Consider the following 13,377-nt stretch of genomic DNA (forward strand, 5'->3'; position numbering starts at 1 on the left):
ATAGCGTATATTATTTTATTTGTAGCTATGTAGTGTTTAATGGTAACGTAGCATTGCTTTATTTGTGCAAAATAAGTATTGTTGATACTTTTTTGCTGGGAGTCCATATAGTTTTTCAATTTTACTGAACCAGAATTATCAGTTGTAATTTCGGGTTTGTTATAATTGTGTACTTGGCAGTCAGTCTTGAATCCTGTAGTGAGATTACTTTTTTTTTTTTTTTTTTTTTCATGTAGATTTGTGTTGTCATTACTGTTAGTCTTTGTTTTCTGCTGCTAATCAGGGCTTACTGGAGACAGCTGAACTTCTTTTTGCCTTAGATCAAATTGCCCTCTAGATGGCACTGTCCTAACAGAGCACAGGGTTTAAAGAAATAATATGACATTGAATAAGTGTACAATATTTCGCCCAGGACATGGTGCAAAGAATGCAAATGGGATTGCTGCATTTACTGCAGTTTCAAGTGAAAATTTTGTTGTCGGTTGTCAAGTGTCAGTGACTGTATTGAAACATCACCTTATATTTCAATTTCTGTGGTCCACTGCAATCCAGCAATGCGTGTCCCACTTCTCTCTTTCAGTGAGACATCTCTTGTACTTTGAAAGCCCTCTTGCAGCCAGCTGATATTGGGAATGCTGTCTTCCATGGAAACGGACGCAGGGCCCCCATTCAGAGCAACCAAATGACCCTCACCACCCCCTCATCTCTCAAAGCGCACAGGGGCATTGTGGGCTGACGTCATTTCTGTCCAAATTCAGCAAGGGTCCTAAATTACACAAACTGACGGGTGGAGAAAGAGGTGCGAGGGTAGCAGGGTTAAAGGGTAATAGAGGTGGATGAGAGGGAAACGTGAGGAGTGAGTTTAAGGCCATGAGATTCATGTGCACAGAATGACTGGAGGTCGAGACGTGGTATGGGATGCTGTCAACGTGCACAGATTGTGGAGAAGCCGCGGCAATGGGAAATGAATCGTAAAAACACTCAAATATGACCCAAATATCCTACAAAGCTCTCCAGTCTTCAAAAAATGCATACAAACATAGGAATGAAAGATATTTACTCTTAAACCCACTGGAGATCCATCAAAAGATCATGACCTGGATTAAGATGAAAATGTAGAAAACGCACTAGCAATGAGGAGAATGTAGCCTATGATTTTTTTTTTTTTTTTTAGGTTATAATAAATTGAATACTCATGCTGAGAAAAAAAATAATATGTTAATTGTTGAAATGGGATATTTATCAATGATTCAAAGAAAACTGATCAAATCGAGCAGAGGTGACTGTCAGCCAGTGAACCCACACTGTTTTCAACTTTAGCTTGCCTCGCACTAAAGATAACTTCTCAGACTAAACTCCCCACAACAAAATAGAGCCAACCATATCACGGAGGGGGGTATGTTTAGTAATATTTTCAAATATTTCCGGTCGCTGAAAGTCGTTCTTACGAGTTCTCTCCTTTTCTGCCAGAGCTACAGGCGTCATAAACAAAAATAATCAATATTTTGAATTGTTATGTTAAAAATAATTGTCCTAATCCTTTCCACTGGGACATAAACCCCCCACGGCTGGCGGAAGTGGTACGGTCCAATCTTTTGCGCTTTACGTTGGTTAAAGAAGTTTAAACACGCGACTGGGGATCAAGCGGTGGTCAGTGTCGCCCACCTCCGCCGGGTTTATGTCGGAATACAAGCAAAGAAATGCGTCTTAACGGATCTAACGGAAAACACACCGCTAATATTTGTCCATTTTTTACTTAGTTTCCTCCGTTCAACTCGATGGTGAGTACTATTGCGTGTGTTGTAGCGCTGTGAGATTGATGCACTTGTTGCTCCGGCTCTTTTTTGCTAGTAACGGACGGGAACCCGGGAGTAACGAAATTATTCATTCTCCTGTGCTTCATTAATGTTAAGCACTTTATTAATAGTCTTGTTTTTGTGCGGTTTTGTGAGGCTGGAAATCCACAATTCAACTTTTCTCTGGATTTCCACACCAGGGCTGCTCTATGACTCATACCCCAAGCACCCTGCTCCGTATAATAGATGCCCCTGTTCCCCTGAAACTGAAAATGTGGCTCACCTTTTTTTTTTTTTTTTGGTTTCAGGTTGGGTGGGTGTAAACTGGTCTCCGTGATTCATTTATATCCCATCTTTCTATAGAGGGCTCCTCTGGGTTATGAAGGGGGTTTAGCAGGCAGCGAGGAGCTCGTCCGGAGCAGTGGGAATGTTGTTTTTACAGCCAGCAGTGCGCTCAGAAGTAGGGATTATAACAGTCTTGAGGGGGAATTAAGGCATACAGATGGCTGCTCTCATGTGATGCCAGGTTCCACTGTGGTCAGCAACCAGGGGTACATCTGAAGACATCATCCAGCACATCTGAGGACTGACTGTGGACTTGTCCTGGAGGTCAGATGCAGGGAGGGGTAGTGTGTATGGTGGAGTGGAGGCAGGTGTAAGGTTGCTGTGGTCCTCATTCATTTGGGTGATTCTGCTTCTCATGCTTTTCATCTGTGGTCAGTGTACTGCTGATGTTCGAAGCCCATTTTGACTCTATAATGTCTGTTATGTGTGCTTAGTAATTTTTTAATTAGACCTTTTTCCTCCTTTGCTTCCTGTCACACCCTTGGGAGACGCTTTTACATTTGTCCTTTAGCTGTATCCTAAAAAAAAAAAGAAAAGTATTTATCATTAACATAAATTGTTTTCAATCGAATGCAACTGGTAGTACCCATTGTTTTGAATGAGAATAACTAATAATGTTTATCTTTTTTCTGCATTGTTAATCACAAGCCATTTGTTGAAAAAAGGTATTTTGTCATCTCACTGCACATATGTAGACAGATGCTTTTGAAAGAAAATCAGAACTTATTGTGCCTACTGTGATAGAACAGTATTTTTCTTTCTGGCTATCTTCTTACATGTAAATAAGATAAGTTTATATTGCTTCCAACATCAGATCAGGAGCAACATGCTGCATTCATGAAGATAATGATGACAATTAGAACTGTGTGAAGGTGAGAAGTCTGAATGAGTAGGGCAGATGCTACAAGAAAGGAAAGTGCTTTGCCAGATGTTGCATTTCAAGAAAATCTCAGGTGCAAAACAAATGTGGTACCCTCCAGAGTTGTTCTGTTTCTTTTTTTTCCTTCAATTTTTTTTCATTTTTCAGTCATATTGCCTGAGAAGAATCTCTGAAATTGCTCCTAAGTGCTAGCAGCTTTTGTGTTTCACATCTCAGTATTCAAAGCAGGTGGACTTGTTTTTATGGAAAAGATTCACAGCTCATAATAAACCAAATAGACTTCTCAGAAGTCTGAACACACCTTGGAAAGGTATCTTTCAAAGACCCATGCTCCTCTTATTAACAGAATAAATCATGTCTTTGAAGAAGCACATGTAAGCTAGTTAAAAGAGTATATTGAAGTAAATAGATAACAAGTACAGAGTGCAGAAAAAAGCTAGAATTTTTTTCTATCACGTTGCCTGAGGCCATCACAAATGTGTAGTTAAATTAGTTCAGCCTTGTCATGAACAAGATGGATGCGAAAGCTACTGGATTTTCAGGTTTTTAAATATCTGTTTGCATTGACAATCAGATATGAGCGAGGCTGTGTTTGAACATGTTTGTGAGCCAAGAACATTTCCTTTGGTAGATCCCACACTTTTCCTTGGTACACATGCAAAATCTTACCGTACTGTTTGTCCCCACGGTAAAAGAATTTGTGCCACATAATAATTGCAGGTGTGAAGCAGCCTAACAGTCTTTTAATAACCCAGCAGAGTGGCTTGTTGCATCATGGTGGTTTTAAACATGATTATCCTTGGCCACTGTGAATGTAAAACTCCTAAATGATCAAATGTAGACAAACACAGTTGTGGTAAAAAGAAACCTCTTTTCATTTTGGGATTGTTTGCCTCCTCACTTTGTTTTCTACTTGAAATGCATTTTGAGAGGAAGGCATTTACCAGCATAGCAACATGATCTTTACATTCAGAATCATATTAGTATTCTGTCCATTTTCTATTTTTTTTCTTAACCCTGTTATGGTCCAGAGCAGGATTTAGAAGGGATCAGAGTCAGCGCGCGGCAGCCATTAATCTGATTAATTGATTCTGAGACGTTAATCAGATGAGGATCGTACCAGCTGGGGTTTCGGGTCAACATAATGGGGCGAGCTTCAGGTTGGCCTTGGTCGCTACTACAAATGATCTGTCACCCTTCACTAGAGCCTGTTTTTACTATATACTTTAACATATATTCAGCACGGAGGAATCATAGTTCTTATATGGTGGGTTGGTGAATTCTGAGTTGTAACAGAAGAGGATTGCACAGGATTAGATGATTGATTAATGGTTTCAGTTAATGACTTTTATTGGGATTACAGCATGATAAGCTCCTTGAACTTGAATGCCTGGGTTTTTGCTATACTCTGGGTGCATTTAGCAGAACATTGTCAACAGTCCGGTCGTCCCAAACTTGGGTCAAGATGCCTCTTAAGATGGACATACTTACCTCATCCACCTCATTCTTGTTTTTGATTCGTAATAGCTGTGACGATTACCTAGGAAGATAAATGTGTTCATCATATTTTTAATTTCTAAGCATTTGAATAGGACAAGTTATGTGGAGCTAATCTCAGTGGCCAGACTCCCCCCTCATGATGTTTACCAATGTCTGGGTATGAGATTTTTTTCCCTTGGCTGATTGATGGCATGCGAATACCACATCGGTGCAAAAAGCTACAGGTGCTTGCGAAACTCGTCTGAGCAGAATTTTAATTCTGGTTATCTGATATCTCATACACACCAGTGTTTGATCTTCCTATCTGCTGGCCGTGTCACTCATGTTAGAATCTTGTTGGATATTGCATTTTCATTGCAATGCTTATCTTGCTTTGATGTCATCTGTTTTTTTTTTTTTCTTGCTTTTTCTTTTAAAGATAAAATATGGACTGCGCCTGAACAGAGAAGCAGTGAAGGAGAGACACTTTTCAGGGGGGAGAGAGAGGAAGGGGGTCCTGCAGCAGCTTGACAGAGAAAGACAGACAGACAGAGAGAACAACAGACACTGACAGACTCCAGACATCATGTCTGTCTCTGCAAAGCAGGAGAGAACCATTTGTGTTCTCCTCCCCAACAAAGAACAGCTGGACATCACTGTTGGAGTGAGTATTCTCTTGTCGATCCCAGAGACCTTTACAGATTGCTGGAGTTCTGTTTATTCATCCACTGGCCTGCATCTGTTACATAGTTTGTACATCCTGTGAATACATATTGATCACCCTTCTCATTCTCTCCTTCCCTGCCTCAGCTGAAGTCCACAGGCCAGGATGTTTTCAACCGTGTGGCAGAGCTCCTTGGGATCAAAGAGTTGCACTTCTTTGGCCTCACAGTTGTAAAGGGTAAGTAAGCTCCTCTGACCCCTGAGCCTCTGAACCTGAAAGCAGTGTTCACACTTGTCTACACCGCAGTATCATCAGAAGATCACAAGATGGACAGTGTAGGAAGTACGTGGTGTAGGTCATGCACGTATCATGTTCCAGCTATGACTCGTTTAGTTTGCCAACAAGAGCTTCATTTTTGGAGCCATAGGTACCCTGTAGGCCACTACTGGCTGTGGTGCCACTCATTTGGTGGCACTGTTTACATAATACTGTGGCAGTGGGGTTTACTGCCAAAAGTGGATTACATCAAAACAACCAAAAGTGTCGTTTCACCCTCTCAGTCTGCACAAATGAGTGGCTTAATCTCCTTCAGCCACCGAGCAAAGTTCTAAATTTTCTATTTTCTCTTCTTCATGCTCTTGTTCCTGTTCTCTTTCTTTGTGCAAATATGTCGAAATGCCTCGGTAATCTTTGTGTGGCTCACCTCTTGAACAAGCAGCCTTTTGTTTTTGTGGTGTTGGTCCAATGACCACTTAGGCCTGGATTCCAGCAATATTAACTTCATTAAGCCTGGAATGCACCCTTGCATTCCACCTCTTCAGTGAGGGGAGGGATGGATTGATGATGGGAAGGGGAGAGTGGGAGTGTGGGGAGAAAAAAAGGGTAGAGGGGTGACTCAACATGACAGAGTTTCACTCAAGTCTTACTCAAAGACCCTGGTGAACAAGAGGAGGTGAAAGAGTTAGAATGAGTCAGATTAGAGATGGGATGGGATGGAAGGAGAGAAATAGACAGTTGGGGGAGTGACTTGTGCAATAGTCCGGGGAACATGATATGGCCAATAAGTTGCACAAAAGTTTAAAGACAAATAAGATGGGTCAAACAGAACATGCCTATGTCATGAGCCATGGTACCAGACTGGGGGTGGTACTGAGGTTATTTTAAATGCAATGTTGTTAGTAATGCAACCCCTCCATTCTCAGCACAGGCTACAAACAGCTTATCAGCCTCTTGAAGTGCTCTTGATGGCACAATATTGGCTTTGGTTTAAAGAATTATACGTAGATGGGATTATTTTCAAGATATGATGACAGTATGTAGATAGAAACATATTTGTATGCATTTAATCATCTCTATATGAGTTTATAGAATGTTAAACCAAAAATGTTCCTGCAGTGTTTGGTCCTGAGCTGCCATGCTAACACTGGGGTTAATAAAAAAATTACATTAGCATTAGTGTAGTTGCCATTTGCCTCCTAGTAGCCTCATTCACAAATGGGTGAACAAGGGCCTTTTTCTTTTCCCTTAGTTAATCCCATTGTTACGCAAATTTTACGCTTGGTCACATTATTGTTTTGTTTGCATTCTGTGTGTGTTCTTGTCTCCTGATTGTCTCTCTTCCTCACAGACAATGAGCACATATTTTTGGACATGGAAGAGAAGCTGACTAAGTACTTTCCTAAGGAATGGAAGCAAGATTCAGGAAAGGTAAGGGGATATATTTTTGTGTAAATGAATTGCGGTGGAGAACAAATGTCGTCAGTGCAAATTATGAGCATGTTGCTCTGACCCCCACTCCAAGCTACATAACTGTCCTCAACGGTTCACTGCCCCACATAAGAGCCACACACATTGTGCTTTAGCATGACAAAAAGAGATGCCAGCACACTCAGGCTTACTCCATATATGTGTTACCCTTTACACAGGCCTTGCAGAAGAGAGCCCTGCCTCTGGTACTTTGTCTCAAAGTGCAGTACTACGTGGAGAACGGAAGACTCATTTCGTATGTCCCTGTTTATTTTCATTTTACATCCTCACTACAATACCAGCTTGTTTATTCATTTTATTACATGTATTTCATCCTGCACCTCTGTTTTCAGACTTCATAAATCTTTGTCTTTTTCATTATCATCTTTTTCTTGACCCCCCCACCCCACCCCCACCCCCCCGCTGTTGTGTTTGTACCAGTGAGCGGAAGGCACGGCATCTGTACTACTCCGACTTGCGAGAGCGAGTGCTACGATCTGAATGCCGTCAGCAGGAGGAGGTGTACTTCCAGCTGGCAGGTTACGCCTTGCAGGCTGACCTAGCTGACCACCCGCTGCCAGGGGAGGATAAGGAGGCTACCCCTTACTTTCAGCCTAAAGACTATTTCCCTCCATGGGTAGGTGTCACCATGTGGTACAAACATCTCAAAGTTTCTCTGTCTTTGTTTTATGAATGTGACAAATGTGTGTTTTACAAAAGTGAAGAGAAAACATCTAAAAAAAAAGACTATTCCTTAATTATTATAATGATAATAATCTTGATAAATCCAGAGTGGGGATAATGCTGTACTTCTAACTTTTCACTGAAGGCCAATATTTAATTTAATCCAATTTTATTTCTATCTAGGTTTGAAACACAAGAGGATACTAGCATCTTAGGATTTCAGGGTTGCTCAAGCAAAACCCTGGCCTGATCTGCTTGACACTGTTATTTCTTCAGCATCATTCAGCCACGAATATAAGTTGAAATTTCTAAAATGCTGAGTTAATACACAAACAGGCAGCAGGCTCTGTGCTTACTCTTTAATCACTATATTAAGGCATTAACAATCCACCAGTGTACATGTGAAATGCACCTCTACAACAGTTATCTCCATAAAGATCATCAGTTTAAAAGTATATATATATGTGTGTGTTAAATTTTCACTCCTGGTTATGTTGAGCTTTCTCTAACCCCAGACATTATCTGTCCCTTACAGATTCTGGCCAAGCGTGGAGTGAACTACCTCCTCTGCCATGGGCCCAAGGTGCATCAGGAACTGTGGGGCATGTCTGCTCGCGACGCCATCCTGCACTTCATCCGGGAGTCCTGCCGCCTGGAGGATGTTCCTGTTACTTTCTACAGACTACAAAAGGTCTGGGATTCAAGGACAGAATTCACCATTTCAGTGCTATTTGCTTCAGTTGAGCCTATGTAGTACAGTTCTGCAGGAGGCTGTGATGAAATAAGGAATGATGATTAACGTTTAGCCCGTGGTTTGAAGGATTGCATTTTTATCTCATTTTGACCTATGGCCATTTGAGGAGTATCTCTCTTTGATTGAAATAATGTATTTCCCCTCATAGATGAAGGCCTCACATGTGCTGGGCTGGATGAATGGTTATGGGGCAGCTGCATAACTTTATAGCATATTTGTGCCAGCTCATTGTCCTCCCTATTTTAAAATCACTCAGCTGCTGAGTGATGTTTTGACTACTGATGTCACCAGTTGCGTAATGTGCTGTTGGTTTTAATTTGTTAAGAGCAATGCAAAGTTTCCTAACAAACTAGGAGACAGGCTAAAGCAGCAGAATGGGTTTCTTATCTGAATGCTGAAATACCTCTCTGACATCTCATCATTCATGTGTCCAGGACAAGAAGGCAGAGAGAGGGACGGCATTGCTTGGTTTGACCCTGCGAGGAATGCAGGTTTATCAGGTGCGTGCGTGTCTGAATGTGTTATTAATGTGTGTGTGTCAACATACGTAAGAGCGAACCTGCGTTTGCTCAGAGATTCAGACTGTGTGTCTGTGGTTCTGAAAAACCCCTGACCAGCCATGTGAGGAATGTGTGGGATCGCCACCAACAGCAGTGCATCAGGAGATAGCGGCTGTCTGCCATGCCCTTCAGTTGTTTGATCTGTCCATCAGGGCCCATCTGGGGGGGATTAGGGCTCCAGGCCTGGCTGATTAAAGAGCCAGCAGACCGTGAGATACCTTGAGGAACCCGTGGCCTCTTAGCAAGCAAGGTCCAGATGGCTCTGATGAACAAAAACATAATGGAGCATTGATAATGAATTGCTAATTTTAAAATAAGTAGATTGTGCATCCAGAAATCTGGACTTCATATAAATTTCTGCGAGCATTTGAGCTGTTTCAGATTACCTGTGTGTGTTTTGCATTTGTAGGAGGTGAACAACATACGCCAGCTGCTGTATGACTTTCCCTGGTCTAATGTGGGACGTCTCACCTTCCTGGTATACACACCGCTCACTTTTTTTTTTTTCCATTCTCTGTTAAGATTAAGTGTAGTCATTCTAATTATTTAATGGGCATTAGCAACACATGCATAGTAATCACACTGTCCTGTCCAGGGAAAGAAATTTGAGATCCAGCCAGATGGCCTTCCTTCAGCCAGGAAGCTGGTTTACTACACCGGGTCGCCGTTCCGCTCTCGCCACCTCCTCCTGCACCTGAGCAGCAGCCACCGTCTCTACCTCAGCCTCCAGCCAGCCCTCAAACACCTCCGCCAGCTGGAGGAGAGCGAAGGTAAGGGGAGGAGGCGTGGATATGTGGATACAGTGAGATTCTCAGATATCAGCAATACTTCCAGTGTGGCTTTGGTCTGCAGTACACATCAGACTGGCACCTTTTTTCCATTGATCAACAGTATTGAAAGTAGGGGTGCACCGATTGATTGGCCTAAGATTGGAACCAGCCAATTTTACACCATATTGGCTCAGTCCTGGACTGGCAGGTCTATCTGACTATAAAGCTGATTGTATTAGCTGATCTCAGGCACCAGTTTTACCTGATAGGTACGGTGGTTGAGGCTCAGTTGAATAATTTGTGGGTTGAAAGCCATTTGAATATGAGCAGTGTTTGAACAGTTCTATCAGTGTTTTATAGTTCAACATGTCACACAGTGTGAAACAGTGTTTAAACAGTGTTGGTGGATTGAGGAAAAACCACCAAACACTGGGCCAAGTGTCTCACTTGGCTGACCTGCGCTGACTAGCACAAACATGTCAGCTGCGTGGGACTTCTACAAAGTGTGTGAAGAAGATTCAAAGTCCATTGTTTGTAAAACATGCAAAGAGAAAGTTTCCCATGGAGGAAGTACGACAAAATCTTTTGGAACAACAAATTTAATACAACACTTGCGGGCAGCCTTTTAAAAATGTATTGTAAAAATCTAATAGCGCGTTTCAAAATAATGTGATACTCCTCAGTTTAAAATATCTACTTTTGGTTCTGTGATGCTGAGAATCTGGAGATCTGTGAATTCAGATATTTCATTCTTCAACAATATTGAAAGTAGGGCTGCATGAGTGAGCATACTCAACTTTCTAGTTACAATGTTTTTTGTGTGTATACAGTTAATCATATTAAACTAAAGAAAACCGTAACTGGCCATGATTATTATTGGCAGGTCAGGCTTTAAGATCATAATCAGCCTAGAAAAATGCAAGTGGTACATCCCTAATTGAAAAGGGTGCCAACAATGTCACCTAGTACTGTAACAGAAAGCATTGACAGTGAGCTTTTCCATTTTTCCCAGGGCAGCTATTTGAGTATCTGTATTCATTTCAATGTTAGAAGTCACATCAAAACAAATTTGATTAGCATCCTGTGGTTTATGCTTTCATTTTAAAAGTTGTCTTTTTCTTTCCCTCCAGAGAAGAAACGTTACAGAGAGTCGTACATCAGTGATGACCTGGACCTGGACCCCCCGTGTAGTGAGAGCAGCCCTGGTCTGTCTCGACACTCCACCAGTAGCTCTGGAATCGAAGTTTACACACGGCAACACAGCATTTCAACCGAGATAGCCTCCATGGAGGAAGAAAGTCAGCGGCGTACAGAGAAGTGTTTCAGCTCAGCGGTCAGCCACGGCAGCTCCTGCACCTCCGGCATTGATACAGGCAGTAAGCCTCGAACAGATGATGAGTGGCAAGAGGAAGGTGAGAAGATCAATAAATCAAACAAGAAATTATACCCATTTATATTTTCATGCTGGTGTTTTCTTGCTTGCTTGCAGTTATAAATCCTCTTTTATTTACCATCGCTATTTCTAAGGAGAGAAATGCATGACTGGGGGAAAAAAAAAAAAAGTTATATTTACACAGCACATGCCAAGGGTATGTTATGTGTTGTAAATTGATATGAGGCTGTGGCACACTACTCATTGCTGATTCATTTCTTTGTTTGGCTTTTTGATACATAGATATCCAGACCAGTGGAAGCAGTCCAAAGAAGGTTCTCATGGATGATCTTGATGAGATGCTCCAACTGGCTGATCTTGAGGGGGTCTCGGTGGATTGCCCAGAGCTCACCTCAGACCCTCACTTGACAGGTAGGAGTGATGGAATCGTTTTAAATTGTGAGATCATCTTTATATACATCAGTACCGGTCTTACCTGTGTTTTGTAAATTATCATCAGAGTAATTTTTCTCTGTTCTTTGATATGATTCTGGTAAATGTTTTTGTTTTGCACTTTTCAGAAAGCAAAGCATGTCCCACAGACAGCGATGATGATCTAGGGAAGTTACACAGCAAGGATACTTTAAAACAGGTTTGTCATGGATCATCTGCTTGCTGCTTTCCCTTCCTGTTGTTTTTCTCTGGTGTATTCGCCCCTGTTTTCACCATCTTGTCTCTATTTTAGGTGCTGAAATCCAGGGCACAGGTCTGCGTAGATCGTCACAGCCAGAGTTTGGATGATGTCCGTCTTTTACCGCCTCCGGCACCGCTGGGGACCACACTGCTGCCTGATTCCTCACACAGCTACACCTTTGGGCTCCCAGACGCCCCAGCAAATACAAAGATCCCTGCGGACCATAGTTATTACCCCCTTTTGCACTGCCAGGCCAAACCTTCTTTCTACGGCCGCAGGTCGACCAACTGCCTCTCGTTGGACCTTCTGGGGGATGAACAGTTGCTGGAATTCATTCTTTGAACACCGTAAAGCACTGAAGTCCTCAACTAACCCATTCTCTCAAATGGGGAATTTGTTACATGTGAATGTCTCCTGGTATTTTCTCTGTGGGGTTGCTGACAACAAGCGATGCATATGTAGACAGGACCCTGTCTCATGTAGTATTTCTCCTATAACTGCCTTGTAAAGCTGTGGAATATAGCGAGATAACAGAAGCCTAATCCTGCAGCATTTCAATCTGCAAACAACAGCATATTTATTGACATAATTTTGCTACTGTATATTCTGTACATACTGGCGCTGCTTCTTTACAACTTCTCATAGCAACAAACATTTTTAATCAACTTTATTGTCGCATTTTTGCAAGTTTACAGTGTTTAAAAACTGTGTGGCAGTGTGGACATGTCTGTGGACATGTGGGACATTCAACAGATGGGAATCCCTTTCCTTACTCTAATCTTATTTGCTGATGTGAACACTTTGGGAAATTGTGATTGTTTTATACAGGAGGATCTCCGGAAGCCACGGTGCTACTGTTTGTGCTCCTTTATGCTTTTATGTCCTTTTTTTTTTAAAATCATATTTTATAAGATGCTCAGTGTTTTTTTTATAGCATGGACAGTCGCCCCTTGCCTGTCAGTCTGCCACAACAATCCAAATCAGTTGATGATGCTTAATCCTGAATTTTGTTAAAGCTGTTTATGCATTCATCATTCTTCATTCAAAGCTTCCTCTTGCTATACTTCCTTCCACTTTCGTAATTAGAACAGCAAAGTATTATTTGTAAAGTACTATTTCTGGAACGTTGAAGTGTATAATCTATTTTTGTATTATGTAACCCCCCCAAACAAAGAGCCTCTTTACTGTTTTGTTCAGACATGATTGTCAGGAACTGCTTTGTACATTATAACTGGTGAGCTCAGGATTAGCCATGTTGTTTGTAACCCAGATAAACTGAACTCAATGGGAAAGCATCTCAGTCCTGAAACACACAAAAATGTTTATACAGAGACAATAATGTTTGAGGAAATGACACGGTATTAATTCTGAACCACTTCTTTATATCTAAAGCACTGTTTTTTATATCATAGTGAAAATAAATTATAAATGCAGAATACCTTGTTGGTCTTTTTTGCACTATTGGAAAATATTGCAAGCATATATCCACACTATTTGTATATGCAACTAAAGTAAATACACGTTACACCCAAAATATAGTTCACTAAAAATGTATAAGCTGTCTCTGTGTGCATAATTACTGAAAATAAATCTCAGATGCTTTTTTTCTCTCGCGAGAGTTTGTGATGACGTG

The 13,377-nt window shown here is 41.5% G+C and overlaps 1 protein-coding gene across 3 annotated transcripts; it reads left to right on the plus strand.

The window, feature by feature from the left end:
* The first annotated feature begins 1,639 nt into the window (after positions 1 to 1,639).
* zgc:172136 (FERM domain-containing protein 6) lies at positions 1,640 to 13,177 on the plus strand. Of its 3 annotated transcripts, none has more exons than XM_030071070.1 (14): positions 1,640 to 1,781; positions 4,940 to 5,164; positions 5,311 to 5,401; positions 6,792 to 6,871; positions 7,090 to 7,166; positions 7,352 to 7,547; positions 8,130 to 8,285; positions 8,783 to 8,848; positions 9,318 to 9,386; positions 9,504 to 9,678; positions 10,809 to 11,090; positions 11,354 to 11,482; positions 11,632 to 11,702; positions 11,796 to 13,177. In XM_030071070.1, the coding sequence occupies exons 2-14, from the start codon at positions 5,087 to 5,089 to the stop codon at positions 12,084 to 12,086; spliced, it is 1,761 nt and encodes a 586-aa protein (XP_029926930.1). In that variant the 5' UTR covers positions 1,640 to 1,781; positions 4,940 to 5,086; the 3' UTR covers positions 12,087 to 13,177. The 3 variants fall into 3 exon arrangements, with proteins under 3 accessions (XP_029926930.1, XP_029926933.1, XP_029926932.1); XM_030071073.1 differs by lacking the exon at positions 1,640 to 1,781 and adding an exon at positions 2,276 to 2,405; XM_030071072.1 differs by lacking the exon at positions 1,640 to 1,781 and adding an exon at positions 4,200 to 4,288.
* The last annotated feature ends 200 nt before the right edge of the window (positions 13,178 to 13,377 follow it).

The sequence above is a fragment of the Myripristis murdjan genome, chromosome 15 (assembly GCF_902150065.1).
Source record: "Myripristis murdjan chromosome 15, fMyrMur1.1, whole genome shotgun sequence".
NCBI lineage: Eukaryota > Metazoa > Chordata > Actinopteri > Holocentriformes > Holocentridae > Myripristis > Myripristis murdjan.

What these genes read in the sequence shown, in the direction of transcription:
- zgc:172136 (XM_030071070.1), top strand. Translation starts at nt 5,087, where the DNA reads ATGTCTGTCTCTGCAAAGCAGGAGAGAACCATTTGTGTTCTCCTCCCC. An exon ending in CTTTCTACAGACTACAAAAG is followed by an intron (nt 8,286 to 8,782) that starts GTCTGGGATTCA and finishes TCATGTGTCCAG; the next exon opens with GACAAGAAGGCAGAGAGAGG. An exon ending in TGATGAGTGGCAAGAGGAAG is followed by an intron (nt 11,091 to 11,353) that starts GTGAGAAGATCA and finishes TTTGATACATAG; the next exon opens with ATATCCAGACCAGTGGAAGC.